We start from the raw sequence: 17,685 nt of genomic DNA, 5'->3' as shown, positions 1-17,685 counted from the left end.
GTGAGTGTATGTGTGTATGTATGTGAGTGTATGTATGTGAGTGTATGTATGTGAGTGTATGTATGTGAGTGTATGTATGTGAGTGTATGTATGTGAGTGTATGTATGTGAGTATGTATGTGAGTATGTATGTGAGTGTATGTATGTGAGTGTATGTATGTGAGTGTATGTATGTGAGTGTGTATGTGAGTGTATGTATGTGAGTATGTATGTGAGTGTATGTATGTGAGTATGTATGTGAGTGTATGTATGTATGTGAGTGTATGTATGTATGTGAGTGTATGTATGTATGTGAGTATGTATGTGAGTATGTATGTGAGTATGTATGTGAGTATGTATGTGAGTATGTATGTGAGTATGTATGTGAGTATGTATGTGAGTATGTATGTGAGTATGTATGTGAGAGAGATGCGTGAGTGACAGCGAGACGGAGGGAGAGCAGGGAAAGGAAATGCAGCTGAACGAATACGCTGCGTGTTTTAAATAGCATAAAAAAAAAATAATAATAATGAAACGCAATATGTGGCGGCCGGTGTTGATTCTGTGGCGCACCGCCACGACTTAGTCTATGTGTGGAAAACTCTGGCATGTCCGGCACTTTATTTGTACCATTTTGTTTTATTACTTTATTTTCCTTTATCTATTTAAAAAGTCCTTGAAGGTCCTGGAATCTCCTTTGACAGTGTCTGTACTAACCCTGAGTGTTGTACATGTTTTTAACTGTTTCTTCTAGTATCCAGTGCGTCCTGCATCTATGAGCTACAATAACGCCACTCATTTGACAGCCAGGATTAAACCCAAGCAGCAGAAAGTAAGTTTTCTCTCCTCGTTTCTGAAGTCACTCCTGTTTAAATGCACAGATCTCCTGTTTAAAAGCTCAGATCTCCTGTTCTTCTCTCGCTGGTCCAGGTGGAGCTCGAGGTTGCGATGGACACCATGAGCCCGAACTACTGTCGCAGTAAAGGAGAACAGATCGCGCTTAATGTGGACGGCACCAGCTCTGAGGACACCAACGTCTATTCCACGTGAGGAACATCACTCACTCTCACTCTCACTCTCACTCACTCCCTCACTCACTCACTCACTCACTCACTCACTCACTCACTCACTCACTCACTCACTCACTCACTTTCTCTCACACTCACTCTCGCACACACTCTCGCTCTCTCTCACTCATTCACTCTCACTCATTCACTCACACTCACTCACACTCTCTCACTCTCTCATTCTCACTCACTCACTCACTCACTCACTTTCTCTCGCACACACTCTCACTCACTCACTCCCTCACTCACTTTCTCGCACTTACTCATTCACTCACTCTCTCACTCTGTCACTCACTCACGCTCACACTCACTCTCTCTCCCTCATTCACTCACTCTCACACTCTCTCACTCACTCACTCACTCACACACACACACACACACACACACACACACACACACACTTTTCTTTTTCAACCGTCCCATCTCACATCGCTTTATACAGTTCTTTTATTTTATTTACTTGACTTTTCAATGCTGCAACATTTCAAACTTTGTTGTTATAAGTTGTCCTCTTTTGGTTCTGTTTAAAGGAAGATGATGGACAAGCAAGTGTTCTCCTCGATCCAGGCGACCACAAATACGTCCCGCTACGCCGCAGCCGTGTTTCGCAAAGGTAAGTTATTAAGTGGAGAAAGAAAAGTCTCAGGCTTCCCCGGACACAGTTATTATTTTATTACTCGTGCTTTGCGCCGGTCTCGCAGGAAGTGAACATTTTGAAAGCAATCTGTGCTTTATTCACAAATGATTTATGCAATATTCCAATTTTTTTTAAATGTGCAACTTTGTAAGGGAAAAAGCTATTTTCATAATTCAGAAATCACTGACAAAGACTTTGACATTTCTGCCACATGTTTTGGTAAATCATAATTATGACGTAAAATGACTAAGTCGTTCAGTGATGGTGACAAAGTTATGTCAAAATATATGAAATGCAAATTTTTACTTGACACTCATAATATTGACTTATGTCATTATTTTGACTTGAAATTATGACTGTCATAATTATGATTTTTATCATAATTTATTTGTCATAATTACAAAGATTTTAACTTTCCTCCTGAAATCACTGTAAACATGTGAACACATATGGACTATATGATTACACAGACACCATCTTGTATAATACAGTTGTTATGACCAGAATAAATTGAATGGACGCTTGTGAAGTGCCATGATGTCTGAATATGATCATTTTCAGATGGTCACAGTATTGAATGAAGTTACAGAGACATGCGGTTTTGCATTGATGTGGTTAAGTGCCATGTGATGTAAAGTGATGTCCTGTCCTGTGTTGGTGTCAGGAGAGCTTCATCTCACTCCACTGCAGGGAATCCTCCAGATGAGACCCAGCTTCACATATCTGGATAAAGCTGATACTAAACACAGAGAGAGAGAGGCGGCCAATGAAGGTAGGGACGGGGTTTGGGCTCGCTCTCTTACACGATCACATAGAGCTGTGAGATATACCTAAAAAATGTGTCACGATATGATGTTTCATATCGTTCGGTATTGATAATTATTGACATTTTTTATAAACCTTTTCTTTTTTTTCTTTTTTTTTTTTTAAGTAGAAAAGTTTTAATTTAAACCACTGTTTTTTTATTTATCTATTCACATTATTAAGGCAAAAAACTAATTATATTAGTTTTAGCAGTCAAAAAGAACATTTTAACAAAAATATCTTTGTCTTATATTAAGATAAAAAGGTAAGTGTTAAAGAAACTCTTAAACTTAAATAAAAAGTAACAATGTGTGTAATGTAAAAGTGTAAGTAGAACAATCAAGGCAAACTGAGGCAGATCAACATCTGTAATAAGTAGTGCTCTTTCGATACAGCAAAAAAAAAGAAATACCAGAGAAATTTCCTTGATTTAATTTTTTTTAAAGAAACATTATTTTTAAATAACTGAGTTTTCCTTCATCTTGAAACTTTTAGTTTTATAAATGAGGGTAATCTTTGAAGGATGAACAAATAATGTTTTGGTCATCACATTAAAAATAACATTTAAATATGATAATATTTGAGTTTTGAAGTGCTGGGAAAAGATGTGTGACGTACTTGAAAGTGTTTTACTATTCCTGCCACACTTCCATGGTTACAGTGAGTGTTACTACAGTAAATCCACGGTGAATGTTGCTGATCTGTGGACTTAAAGCCTATAACTAGTTCATTCATCCTGGTTTGCACGTCAGCGCTGTTTGATCTGTTCATAACTGAGGAATTTAAATGTTTCTCACTAGATCTCGCAGCGATGTTGCTACTTCAGTGGCAAACTCAAAGGCTTGCTTCACTGGATCTCTTCATGCTGGAAACATTGCATTGATGTTGGGCAACATTGTGTGCCATCTTTAACTTCGCAGTCCACTTACGAATCACGGTCGACTGGAACGGTTCAGTCAACATGATGTGGAGTGCGCGGTTCATGGTTGCCTAGCAACGACAGACGGGGCTTTATGTTAGATACATTATCATTGTTATTAACTAACAAATGTGTGTGTTTACAGCTGGAGACTCTTCTCAGGATGAAGCAGAAGAAGATGTGAAACAAATCACTGTAAGACTTCATGCCACTGTTTTCTAGTTTGAACCGAATGCTGTCAGTCCGTGTGTTGTGCTCACTCCTCTCGTCCTCTACCTGGCGTTTGAACAGGTGAGGTTTTCCCGCCCTGAGTCAGAACAGGCCCGTCAGCGCCGCATCCAGTCCTACGAGTTCCTGCAGAAGAAACAGGCTGAGGAACCCTGGGTTCACCTGCACTACCACGGGCTCAAGGTGAGTCTGATCACATGACCCACGCTCACGCTTCACTGACGTCTGATCACATGACCCACGCTTGACTGATGTCTGATCACATGATCCACGCTTCACTGACGTCTGATCACATGATCCACGCTTGACTGATGTCTGATCACATGATCCACGCTTCACTGACGTCTGATCACATGACCCAGGCTTGACTGACGTCTGATCACATGACCCACGCTTGACTGACGTCTGATCACATGACCCACGCTTGACTGACGATGTCTGATCACATGACCCACGCTTGAGTGACGTCTGATCACATGACCCACGCTTGAGTGACGACGTCTGATCACATGACCCAAGCTTGACTGACGTCTGATCACATGACCCACGCTTGAGTGACGACGTCTGATCACATGACCACGCTTGAGTGACGACGTCTGATCACATGACCCACGCTTGACTGACGTCGTTTTGACTGACGACATTGTAATTCGTAATTCATAGTGTAGGAAAAGATTCAGTTTCAGCAAATGTTTCAAGTCTTTAAAGCTGCCGTCGGCAACATTTTTTTGATCATATTCAGTGTAATCGACACTATAATCCGACAGAACAACATAAATAAGGTGGTTTTAGAAAAAAACCCGAGCTTCTAACTCCACCTGGAGCGTGTTATTTGTTTTGCAAAAATCCAGCGCTCCCGCTTCATCAGGTCCAATCAGCGCAGGGGGGGTGTGAGATCTGACTGTCAATCACAGGTCGTGCACACGCCACAGATCCCCCTCACTCGCGCACGTTAATATCACATGCACACGCCACGCCTGGAGATTGCATGAAGCGTGATGGCGGAGAGAAAATCTACTAACAAGCTTCCAATTCCTCGGTTATCTATGGATAGATTAGCCAGGGCAGCCTACCTCCGAGTCCATGGTGTTGATAGATGCTGAAGAGACGGACGCGTTCACAGAAAATCAGGTACACACGCACAGTGACGCACTGACGAGCACGACCTCGATGGGAGGGTGCTCGCTGGTAGTGGGGAGGGGCATGAGAGTTGTAAACATTCAAAATTTTGGCTAATCGACCCAATCTGCCAGACTTGCCGACGGCAGCTTTAAGTATTTGGTGTTATTTGATTTAAAAAAAAAAACAGATTCTGGACGACTGTTTGAAAACATGTAAATACCAATGACAGAAAGTTGCGATGCCTGTCTTTGTTACCCTTTGTTAGCGCCACCTACTGTGTGTAAAAGAGACCGGCCGAATGAAAATGCTGTGTTGTTAAAGTCCCTCTATAGTTACAAATTCTGTCCCTTAAAGGAGACATATCATGCTTTTAAATTGTTCCTTTTTACATATAAATCATACATTTGTAGTCTATATAAAGCGGAACTGCAATGCTTGGGTCTGAATTCCTCATTATTATAGCTCCACAGGCCCCTTTTTTACCCCTTTTCTAATGTGCTTCTGAAAGCAACTCGTTTTGGTGCGGTCTCTTTAAATAATATTGAGACACTTCATACCCCGCCCCCTCTCCAGGTTGTAGCGGTGACACTCGGTTCAACTCCACCCCGTTCGGCCATTTTTGTAGTCTGGTAGCAGAGATAGGATTATCTAGCGCACAGAAACTTTTATACACACGTTATTAACAAAATGTCAACAACGGAAGACTTGTCCAGCCAGCCTTACATGTTCGAGCCAGAGCCGGAGCGAGATGAAAATGAAGACGACGAACCTGCAGAACAACGTCTTCATATGGATGTATCGCAATGGTGTGTACTGTATTTACACATGAAACTTTGGTCTTCCGACCTTTTACCACCGTGTCGATTTATTTTCATTAATATGTCCGAGGGAGAGAGAGCAAGACAGCGTCTAGTTTGGAGACGGTGATGTCTTGTTTACACTTTCGCCTGGCTCTGAAGAGAGAGAGTGAGCGCGCGCGCGACCGGGTCTCTCTCTCTGCTCGTTCTTTCAGTTAAACATGCTCCTGTCACAAGCGCGGCAGTTCATCTAAATTAGACGGTGTAATGAAGCGTGTGGGTTACTACATCCAACAACCGAACATTTTAACTTACCCTCTCGTAACTTCTGCATCCTTTAGCTTGGACTACAAAATTGCAGCGAGAAATAATAATGGCGGATTGCTCGAAGTGTTGGGCCGGAAGTCAATGTCCTTATTTGGCAGTTCCGCTGCAAATACTGTGACGTGATAGTTCAAAAAACGTCATAGATAACAGAAAAATCTGAACCGGTTGAAAAATATGACCAAAACAGAATATAAAGATATCAACGAAGCACCTGAAGAGAATAATTTCATCTTTTCTGTACTTCTAAACACTCCAAATATACAACAAAATGCATTTAAGGGCTAAAAAAGTGCATTTAGCATGATATGTCCCCTTTAAAACTTATCTCTGATCACTCAGACTGCATATTTAAAAGTTTTTTCCTTAAAAAAACATCATGCTGTAAAATATCTTGAATGTAACTCGACACCCTTGCCTCATTTAGTATGCGTGGTTCTATGAATATGCAAATGAGCCCCGCCTCCACTCACTCACTCAGCTCAGAGATCCACTGGTTGACGATCACACGTTGATCTGATTGGTTACAAGGTAGTTTGTGACGTCAGAAACACCAGCGATTTCAAAGCGTGTGTTTGAGACTGTCTTTGGTTCACTGCAGTTTATAAGGAGGAAATACTCAGCAATGGTGTCGACTTATGAACTTACACATGGTTTGTCTTACAGCAGATTAAAAACATCACATAGACACATGAACAACATTAAAAGCTGGATTTTCACCACAGGGGGACTTTAAATTTCATGGATAAGAAGCGTTATAAAGTAATCAGGCATCTATTTAATGCGTCCACAATAATACAGTGCATAGAATAGAATAGAATGAGGCATTTATATAGCGCTTTCATATGTACTACTGTACACCCAAAGCGCTTTACAATCATATCAGGGGATCTCTCCTCAACCACCACCAGTGTGCAGCATCCACTTGGATGATGCGACGGCAGCCACAGTACAACGGCGCCAGTGCGCTCACCACACACCAGATATAGGTGGAGAGAGGAGAGAGAGTGATAGAGCCAATTCAATGTAAGGGGATTATTAGGAGGCCATGATTGGTAAGGGCCAATGGGTGGAATGTGGCCAGGACACCGGGGTTACACCCCTACTCTTTACGAGAAATGCCATGGGATTTTTAATGACCACAGAGAGTCAGGACCTCGGTTTTACGTCTCATCCGAAGGACGGTGCTCTTTGACAGTATAGTGTCCCCATCACTACACTGGGGTGTTAGGACCCACACAGACCACAGGGTGAGCGCCCCCTACTGGCCTCACTAACACCTCTTCCAGCAGCAACCTGGTTTTCTCAGGAGGTCTCCCATCCAGGTACTAACCAGGCTCAGCCCTGCTTAGCTTCAGTGGGCAACCAGTCTTGGGTTACAGGGTGATATGGCTGCAGTGCATGTTTATTACAGTGAATTTATTAGCATTACAGAATACCTGCATGTTCTTTATATATTATATAATGCATGCATTCTCATTTATTCTGCTTGCATCTGTAGGACGGACGTTCTGAGCATGAGCGCCAGTATCTTTACTGCCAGGCCATGGATACCACAGAAAACACGGAGCTGGTGAAAACACCGCGGTTAGTGCGTATGATACACACTGTTGATGTTAGCTGTGATGTTTCGCTAGCGGTGTTCATCTCATGTGTTTGTTCTCTCCGCAGTGAATACCTGTCCATGCTCATGCCTCCTCTGGCGGAAGAGAAAGTGTAAGTAGAGGAACTGTCTGTATGCAATGAAGTCTTGTAGTGCTGGGCGGTATACTGGTTCATACCGAATACTGGTGTTTATTTTCAAAGGGTTAGTTCACCCAAAAATGAAAATTCTGTCAGTAAATACTCATGTTGTTCAACCCCGTAAGACTTTCGTTCATCTTCGGAACACAAATTAAGATATTTTTGATTAAATCTGAGAGCTGTCTCACTCCTCCATAGGCTTCTCTGTTATTGAAACTTGCCGGCCCAGAAAGTTAGTAAAGACGATTGTTAAAATCGTGACTACAGTGGCTCAACCTTAAAGTATAAAAAATAAACCTAAAATTCTCGGGACAGCAGCATGTGTCCAAATTTTAATCTTAACCGTTCTATTTCATCAGATAAGATCTGTAAACAGGGCTTTAAGTGTAAAATACCGAACTTGTCCTTTAAGTTTATCAAGCGACGAGAATACTTATTGTGTGCAAAAACAAACTAAAATAACGACTTTATTCCACTCTTCATGTTCTTCTGTGTGTCTCTGAGTGAGTTCACGTAGTGTAACAGCGCTTCTGGGTTATACTTCAGAACGGAGGCTCACTATTGGCCGACGCTGGTCATGTGTGTGATGCTGGCCAATAGTGAGCCTACGTTGAAGAGTTGAATAAAGTCGTGATTTTTGTTGTTTTTTTGCGCACAAAAAGTATTCTCATCGCTTGATAAACTTAAGGTTGAGCCACTGGAGTCACTTGGACTAATTTATCAATGTCTTGACTAACTTTTCTGGGATGGCAGATATCGATTACCTATCAGCCTATGGAGGAGTGAGACAGCTCTCAGATTTCATCAAAAATATCTTAATTTGTGTTCCGAAGATGAACGAAAGTCTTACGGGGTTGGAACAACATGAGTATTTACTGACAGAATTATCCTTTCTGGGTGAACTAACCCTTTAATATACCTCAATACTGGTGTATAATCGCTCAAACACCGTTGGGAACGTGGCGCAACACTGTTTGAGAGGGGCTCTTCACTGCTCAGCTGTGTGTTACTGAAGCGTGACGGTGAAGATGGACAGGTTAAACTATAATTAATAGCTGGCAAATTATATTAGTGTTTCCCATGCATTGATTCACAATATCATCAACACTGCCCGCCACAAATAGATTTTCTAAAAGGCTTTGGCACGGATGAATAAACATGAGCACTGCACGTTTATGTGCACAGCCTTGCAAACCTGTATTAATACTAGTGTGGGATTTTTCTACAATATTCACTCATTACAGTCGATCTACTGCAGTATTTCCTCTCAATCAGCAGATAATGTGATCATATACCCGATTAATACCGTCATATACAGTGAAACCGGTATAATTTAAAAAAATACTGTGATATACATTTTTGGTCATACCACCCAGCACTAAGATCTTGGTATTTTTCGAGTTATCTATGTTTGTTATATTTTAATATTTTATTGATTGTGTAGCGCTATAGTCAACATTGTAGTATTATTATGTGCTTTATAAATAAATTGGAATTGGCGATGTTTCTGATGTGATTGTGTGTCTGGTTCTCCAGCGTGAAGCCGATGGGTCCCAGTAACGTGCTCTCCATGGCCCAGCTCCGTACGCTGCCTCTGGGGGATCAAGTCAAGACGCTGATGAAGAACGGTCAGCTTGGCTTACGCTATCGTTTATGTCCGTCTCTATTAGCGCTGCACGATTAATCACAATTACATGAAATCGCTCTTAAATTGATTTGGCTTATCGTGATTATGAAATGACAAAGTCTGATTGTGTGTAATGTGCGGCTTGTCAGTGCCGTACGGCTCAGGAAACGCGGCTCACTCTGAACGCACTGAGTTTGAGTCGCTTATAACGAGCATTTGAAAAAGCAACACGAGTCAAACATCTTTCCAGACATGAGATGCATTTATGAACCTCTTGTCCAACAAAAGACAACATTTAATAACACGCTTTTCCTCCAAACTCACTTCATGAGGACAGCTGAGCTCCTCCTCCTGTGAGATGATGAGCTTCTGACACAGAATAAGGCAGTCGTGTGTTTATTACTCATGTTTAATCAAAGCGTCTCAATCTTCTGCTTATTCAGAGACAGAGAGTGTGATGCCGATAGGGGTTTCCTGGAATGATGTGTGTGATTGTACTTCTGCAGGGAGTGTGTGTGTTTGTGTGAGACGCCCTCTGGTGTTCATAGGGTTATGTGGCGTGTGTGTGAGACTCTGGTGTTCATAGGGATGTGTGTGTGTCGCCCTCTGGTGTTCAGATGGAGCATCTACCGATCAGCCGCTTCACTGACAAACTGCACATAAAATAATCGCAGCCTTTGCCAAATCGCGTGCAGTTTCATTGAGATTAATCGTGCAGTGCTACTGAACAGTATATCTAGATAAAACAGATAAAGAGACTTTTACAATCTCAGTCACAGAATCTTTTAGTTGTTCCGAGGACATCTGAAAACGAGGGAACCGTGCCTTTGCTGTTCAGTTCACCACAGTATATCAGATTATCATCAGCCCTTAGTGAGTTCAGAAGACATTTAAAAACATTTTTAATTTTAATTCATTTAAGAAATTTTTTCATGTTAGCTTTTGATCACGAGTGTCGAGGTGCTGTCGTCACAGGTGTCGCTTTCTAAGAGTTTGCAGATGTTTTAGGTGCATTTAAGAGTCCGTGGGTCTAACAATCTGACAGTAGATATTTTGCATATTCTTTATTTATAGTTATCTGTGTGTTTCTTATATTGTAATATTTTATTGTTTGTGTAGCACTATGGCCAACATTGTATTATTATTATGTGCTTTATAATTAAATTGGAATTGTAATATGGCATTATGGCGTAGTGCGATTGTCAAATCTTGCAGGCTGCGGTTTAATCATATGAATGTATGCGCTACAGTGTTCAAGCATGAAAACGTGAAATATATATAACAGAAGAAAACTAGATAGCGCAGTGTTAGTGTTGTCCCTCATATCGTCTCTATATAGATGTTGTTCTTTGTCTGGCAGTGAAGGTAATGCCGTTTGCTAATCTGATGGGTTTGCTGGCATCGGGGACGGACTCGACCGCAGTGCTGCGATGCATCCAACAGGTGGCGCTGCTGGTCCAGGGAAACTGGGTCGTGAAGAGGTCAGGCTTTTTACATTACACCTATGCTGATGCATGACGTTCTAGTAGATGAGGCGCTCCCATGGGACCCGTTTAATTTTTTTAGGAGAGTATATTTACCCATATACTTATGTGACCCTGGACCACAAAACCAGTCTCGAGTTGCACGGGTATATCTGTGGCAATAGCCAACAATACATTATATGGGTCAAAATTATACATTTTTCTTTTATGCCAAAAATCATTAGGATATTAAGTAAAGATCATGTTCCATGAAGATATTTTTTACATTTCCTACATATATAAAACATGTATGTGTGTGAGTGAATGCTGCACAATCGAGAACATAAATGATCAACTTTAAAGGAGATTTTCTCAATGTTTCGATTTTTTTTGCACCCTCAGATTCCAGATTTTCAATAGTTGTATCTCAGCCAAATATTGTCCTATCCTAACAAACCATACATCAATGGAAAGCTTATTTATTCAGTTTTCAGATGATGTATACATCTCAATTTCAATAAATTGACCCATGTGACTTTTTTTTGGTCCAGGGTCACATATCTGATATAATGTTTTTTGGTCTCCCTACATAATTTATCTTCGGAATACATAGTTGCAATAATATTTTTGTCTTGTTTATGTCTAAATTTCTGCTTGGGGATAAATAAAGTTTTATCTTATCTTGTCTTAAAATAATCTTGCGATTTGTCTTTGCCAGTGATGTGCTGTATCCCAAAAACACCTGTAGTTCACACAGCGGCGTTCCTGCTGAAGTGCTCTGCCGCGGACGAGACTTTGTGGTGAGCTTTATTTTTTACTCTAATATATATATATTAGCTTAAAGTCCCTCTGTAGTCAACAACTTTATCCCTTAAAACTCATCTTTGATCACCAAAAATGACATATTTAAAAAGTTCCTTATGCCTTCAAATATCTTGACTGTAACTCGACACCCTTGCCTCATTTAGTATTCATGGTTCTATGAATATGCAAATGAGCCCCGCCTCCACTCACTCACTCAGCTCAGAGATCCACTGGTTGACGATCACACGTTGATCTGATTGGTTACAAGGTAGTTTGTGACGTCAGAAACACCAGCGATTTCAAAGCGTGTGTTTGAGACTGTCTTTGGTTCACTGCAGTTTTAAGGAGGAAATACTCAGCAATGCTGTCGACTTATGAATTTACACATGGTTTGTCTTAAAGCATATTAAAAACACCACATAGACACATAAACAACATTAAACGCTGGATTTTCACCACAGGGGGACTTTAATATGATTCCTGTCTCTGGTTTGGATGGTAATGACAAGCATATCATTACATCATGCTATATAATAAGTGTTGCTATCCTAATTTTATCTTTGCGTCCTCAGATGTGGAGATTCACTCTAGAGCGAACCCTGATGAGGAAAGAAGTCGCTGCCATCATAAAGGTTTGTGGAATTAATTTAAATCAGTACTTGAGTAGAACAGAAGATGGCGCTGTAAGATGTTTAACATAAACACTTATGAAGCCATATCTAGATGTATGTACTTTAACCCTATAAAGCCTACTATATCATAATTGATACACAAATAGCATTGAAATTATACTCAGGTTCACTGGATTATCAAACATCATATTTTTAGAAAAATTTATTAAATATGATGATCAGGCTTTTGAGAGGTTTATTTGTTCATCTCTCAATCTTCATTGTATTGCATTGCATTATATGTTTTAAAACTACAGAGCTTTGATCATAAACTAAGCCTTTAAATATCATCTTACTAAGATATTATTGGCAGATATTGATATTTATATGCATTTTACGTCAGTATCTGCTGTACTGTTATAAAGATCTCATTGATTTACATTACAAGCATCAGAATCTCATCACTTTTTGTCCATAGAAATATCAGCATCTCAGTTTGAGTCTCTGAATGAACTTGAGCTGTTTCTCCTCCATATTCTCACTATATGAGTCATGATGTAGCAAATATGACACTCAACAAAAAACATTCAATATTCTGTCTAAATTTTCAATACATTGTTCAAATTTTTTTAAGTAGAAAAAAAAAATATATTTTTTAGATATATTTCAGGCTTTACAGGGTTAATTATGATTTTTGTGCATTAATCAAACATGTATGTTATTCAGCATGTGATATTGATGTTGATGATCTGCTATTCTGTTATAAAGATCTCTTACTTTTTGTAAGATATAAATATAAATATCAGCATCTGCAGCAAATTGCATATTTTAGCTGTTTGAGTCTGAAACAGCTATTTTTTCCTCCATATTCTCACTATGAGCCATACAAGCCTGATGTAGCAAATATGATACTCCACAAAAAACATTAAATATCCTTTCCAAAGTTTCAATAAATTGTATTAATAAATCAATAAAATGTTATTCAGCATGTGGTATTGCGGTTGATGTCGGTCATGTGATTCCAGCTTCCTCCCGAGGACGTGAAGGACTTCTTGGAGCAGATGTCGGTTCCTCGAGTAAACCGAGGCTGGGAGTTTCTGTTGCCCACGGATCAGGATTTCGTCAGAAAGCATCCAGATGTGGCTCAGCGGCAGCACATGCTCTGGCTCGGCATTCAGTCCAAGTATGAGATCACTCTTACTAACCGCTGACGAGTCTGTGCACCTGTTGCATTTAAAGAGATATGAAGACATTTTAGAATTGAATCACCATATTTTCTTTATTCTATGATGCACTAAAACAAAGACTGTCTGAGCTTCTGTGGTGATAATCATTACTCCACTGTAGCGTTCATGTTTTACAAACTTCCCATGATAATCAACTGTTAAAAGCCGTGGAATATAGCGCACAAGTCATGTGGACTTTTCTATTTTGCAGTTAAAATCATGTGCACTTTCATTGTACAGAAGAGCATCTTTTTGTGTTTCGTAGAAAAAAGTAAATGGAGTGAACCATTCGGGTTCTGGAAGATAACATCCCATTCATTTTCTTCATAGGATTATTGATTATTAACGATAACTTATGAACTGTTATAGAAAGCTACGAGGTTGTTAAGTGATGGTATTTGCTTTGTGTTGAAGCCGTCAGCCTGCATTAATCATCATATTTAACCGCAGAACATTACACTACATTACCCATGATCAGAGTTTCCGCTAGAAAAAAATGGTGCCGGTCAAAGTGACCGGCAGAGATTTCGTTTTCCGGACATTTTGATGATATGCCGGTCAAATATTGCCTCTTAATTAGTCAAGTTGAGGAAAACTGGAGGCAGGCTATGTAACTTAAAAAAATGACATAATCAGGCCGTATAGAATGCAACATGTTTATTAGCCTAACTTTCAAATAGACGGAAAAAAAACATGAACGTCCGATTGGCGTCAATCAACGCCAATTGTTTTTACTATGGTTTCACATTCATAGTTTAACAAACCAATCCCCCTTCCCCACATAAAATATCTGAATATCTCGCGGTGTAAATAGCCGCATTTCCATTACAGATTTGCACAAATGTTTTGCGCTATTATCTAAATATCGATAAAAAACTATTGCGAAATGACGGCGTTTCCATTAACCGATGTTATGCGACTAAACGTCATTTTTTCTCTCACGATAAGTCATTTTAAAAATCACGGCAACAGACGTTGGTTTATATAATATCACAGCCACCGCATTAGACATTATTATTATGATTAATGGAAGGAGACGTGGCGTGTTATCCAAGCATTAATGGCAGGGAAAGACCCTTGTACTGCGAACGACACATAAGGAGTTTCTGGGTGTTTCGCCCTCATTTCTGCTCCGAGGTTTTGATTGTGGCATTTATTTGAGATTTAGAATCCAGTATTCCTATAGGCTAATTATTGTTTCTTTTATGAATTTAATAAAGAACTCTGTCTCGTATTCTGTCCAAACGATCCATGTAGGCTACTTTTGTATCCATTCGTTTTTCCTTTTTTAACCTGTAATTGAAAAACGAAAAATGAACGGTTGTTGTCTTTTTAAAACGCAAAGTTGAACACCAAAATTTTAATTTGAACTGGCTACACAAACTGCTGCGCAAAAAAGTAAATACCGACGCATTTTCTGATTTTTGTTTATGACTTTTTGCCCCTTTATTAAACATTTAAAATATTCACAAATTAATATGGAAAACATGTCGATTTTACTGGTTTTCAAAGGCCAAATTAGAACCTGGAATTGATGTATTTCCCGCAGTGCTGAATGAGAAGAGCCATTAATATTATTAATAAACTATTGTTTTCTAAGTGTCGGCTAAAATCACATCTCCATCTCCGGTGTTAAGCAGATGCGCTTTTAGAGAGAAATGCATTTTTCGGATTACATAATCAGAAGGTATTAGCTTTCGATTCGAATTTGTTCGTTTTAAAGTGGACATTTCAAGCTTTAGCCTACATAGGCTATATTTTGTTTCAGTTCTCGCGCTCCAGTTTATGGAGATCATGAAAGTGCGTCTGATTGTTTTATTTTATTTTACAAAAGCACAACGTTTTCTTGTTATTGTGAGTTTACACAAATAAAAGTAGTTGAGAATAATGTATTATTATTTTCTGTATGACCAGAAATGATAGAGTATTTTAAGTTGTTTCCACTGTTAATAGGAAAATGCAAGTGGTCGCGCCCGCGCCTCCGTGCCATGCAGTGCGCGCTCCACACTCAGCTTTGTTCCTTTTTTGCATAAAAGCGTCTTCTAAATATAGCTTATTAAATGTTATAATATAATAAAATAATATAAAATTATTATTATTTGCGTAGCTATACATGGACCTCAAACACACCGCGTCTTCTAAGTCAGGTACGTGACTGCAAATGCGCAAAAACTGTTTCCATTGCAGTTTTGCGAAATATTCCTTTTTCGAATTGCCTGAAAAACCACCTCATGCGAGCATAAAATCGTTCTTGCGATAAACGGGAGTTTTTGCGAAATTAACGTGTTTCCATTGTGCGTATTTTTAATTCGCAATTTCAATTTGCGCAATTTGAAGGGTAGCCTAATGGAAACACGGCTAGTGTCTCTCCACAACTTGCAATGCGCATAAGCCGAGTAACCTTGTTCTCCGCAAGGCGACTTCGCTGCTTCGTCTTGATCCGATTCTGCTTTTTCTCCGGCGGTGGTGGAGCTGTCTGGACATCTGAGGCTTCAGGCGTTCCTGATTCACCATCGTCCGTCGCGTCTGGCCTCTGAAAAAAGCTTTTACGGCTAGTCTGCCTGGGCCTGGCCATATTTGAAACGTCTCACTCATTCGTTCGTTGTTTAGGTCTATATTACAGCCGTTTTAGGCGTGCGCTTTATTTGAAATGCAGCATGCGATGTTGTTTAATAACTTTCAAACGGTAGAGCCTGTTCCTTTATAACATAGCCAAAGGTTGGTGTATTTTTGTTTTATACATTTTAGGCTTATTCTCAAATTCAGATTGTGTTAGGGGGGCGGGATTATTAGGTAATTTTAATCGGACAATTTGACCGGAGAGATTTAATTTTGTCGGACATTTCTTTTTTTTTTCGGCCAATGTCCGGCAATTACCGGACAACGGAAACCCTGCCCATGATTCCTCTGCAGAGAAATCTCCACCAATCAGAGAGTCACCAAACAAATTGTGCCAAAAGAACCGCCCACTTCCATGAAGCATTGCAAATGACGTAGATTAATTTTTTTATTTGAACGTGTCATATGCAATGATTTATGGGATTGTAGTTCTTTTCTTCACTAAATATTAAGTTCACAGTTTTGTCCGATTTTCAATCATTTCAACTCCTTTTTTTGTTGTTGCTTCAAATCAAAGTTTGTAATGCGTTTCTCCTCATTGCTGGTTGGCTTTTTTATGGCTTTTTAAAAATCCCTATCCACCTTATTCCTGACGACCTCACTGCGTGTTGCATTATGGGAAGCACTTCTGGTTTGGGAAACTTCCATTCATAAAGACTGAAACGAATCATTTTAAATCATAAGGTTGCCCTACAAATAAAGCTGATCGTCAGTGTGACTGGATGATCTGTCAGCTTCCCTTCATGATTTATTTTCAGAGATCATGAGAATAACGTTATACTTGTTATTTTAACGTGACGTTTTAACTACGGCAAGAGCTCTTTTCAGTCGCTGCTTTCTTTTTTCCCTTTGCAATCCGCTGTAAAAGTATGAAAAAGGACAACATATCCCGCACATTTTTGGTCTGTTCTCCTGATTTAATTTACGATATATTGCATTAATAATTCACTGGATTGCACGAAGAATCTCTCGTTGTTCTCCTCAAATCCTCACGTCTCTTTCCAGGTTTGTTTTCACAGGTAAATGCAATTTATAATCAGTCAAAATGGCGGAAATCACTTTGAAATAGTGTCACGTAATGCTGAAGTTAATGAACATTTTTGATTAAGGCAACATAAGTTACATAATACAGATATATTACTATATATTACGCACTTTTGGGGTTATTTGGTCTGTTGAAATACCTTGTTGATGCTTTTACACTTTTAAATTTCCTTTTAATGTTGGATGGTTGAAGGGTGAGTAGATTAATGTCATCTCATTGTGACACTTCTTTAACGTATTGCGTTCATAGAGCGAGAGTTTCACTGATTGTTTACAGTTTAACAGAAGTTACACCCATAATTCGTGCAAAGCATCATGGGGTGCAGGAATAATGTGGATAGGAAAATGAATGGATAAAATACAAGACTATACAGGGTTAGAACTACATGAGGGTGAGGACATTTAGATTTTATTTTGTGAGCTAGTGCTTTAGCTAAATGAAACGAATAACACAGAATATTATAGATATTAAACACAGTTTGGTCTTAATAGGAGGTGAGAATCTCAGTCTGCTAGTTTCTAAATTAACACTATATTACAGGTTGGAAAAGGTGTTTAACTTCTCCAAAGACGACTTTGTGCCTAAAAAGGACGCTCAGATGGGTATGTTCCATATCTATATTTACACACACTTTTATAACTATAAACACTAGTGCTCAGAAGTTTGGGATT

General features: G+C 39.4%; 1 protein-coding gene and 1 long non-coding RNA gene across 2 annotated transcripts in view; one reads left to right on the top strand and one right to left on the bottom strand.

Moving 5' to 3' along the window:
• polr3e (polymerase (RNA) III (DNA directed) polypeptide E) overlaps positions 1 to 17,685 on the top strand; it is a 31,335-nt gene that overhangs the window by 4,788 nt on the left and 8,862 nt on the right. Inside the window, exons 4-17 of the mRNA XM_082152116.1 lie at positions 733 to 810; positions 909 to 1,024; positions 1,576 to 1,658; positions 2,347 to 2,454; positions 3,551 to 3,600; positions 3,697 to 3,816; positions 7,378 to 7,463; positions 7,548 to 7,592; positions 9,156 to 9,247; positions 10,607 to 10,727; positions 11,428 to 11,509; positions 12,086 to 12,145; positions 13,150 to 13,307; positions 17,555 to 17,616. Of these exons, the coding sequence (XP_082008242.1) occupies positions 733 to 810; positions 909 to 1,024; positions 1,576 to 1,658; positions 2,347 to 2,454; positions 3,551 to 3,600; positions 3,697 to 3,816; positions 7,378 to 7,463; positions 7,548 to 7,592; positions 9,156 to 9,247; positions 10,607 to 10,727; positions 11,428 to 11,509; positions 12,086 to 12,145; positions 13,150 to 13,307; positions 17,555 to 17,616 (1,261 nt within the window). The remainder of the gene's footprint in view (positions 1 to 732; positions 811 to 908; positions 1,025 to 1,575; positions 1,659 to 2,346; positions 2,455 to 3,550; positions 3,601 to 3,696; positions 3,817 to 7,377; positions 7,464 to 7,547; positions 7,593 to 9,155; positions 9,248 to 10,606; positions 10,728 to 11,427; positions 11,510 to 12,085; positions 12,146 to 13,149; positions 13,308 to 17,554; positions 17,617 to 17,685) is intronic.
• LOC309485392 overlaps positions 13,339 to 17,685 on the bottom strand; it is a 111,066-nt gene continuing 106,719 nt past the window's right edge. The window contains exons 2-3 of the long non-coding RNA XR_014201165.1: positions 16,228 to 16,566; positions 13,339 to 13,809 (exon numbers count right to left, since the gene is read on the bottom strand). This is a non-coding gene — a long non-coding RNA (uncharacterized lncRNA). The remainder of the gene's footprint in view (positions 13,810 to 16,227; positions 16,567 to 17,685) is intronic.

This window comes from Leuciscus leuciscus, assembly GCF_965113295.1.
Source record: "Leuciscus leuciscus genome assembly, chromosome: 21".
NCBI lineage: Eukaryota > Metazoa > Chordata > Actinopteri > Cypriniformes > Leuciscidae > Leuciscus > Leuciscus leuciscus.
This window is presented reverse-complemented; position numbering and strand designations above follow the sequence as displayed.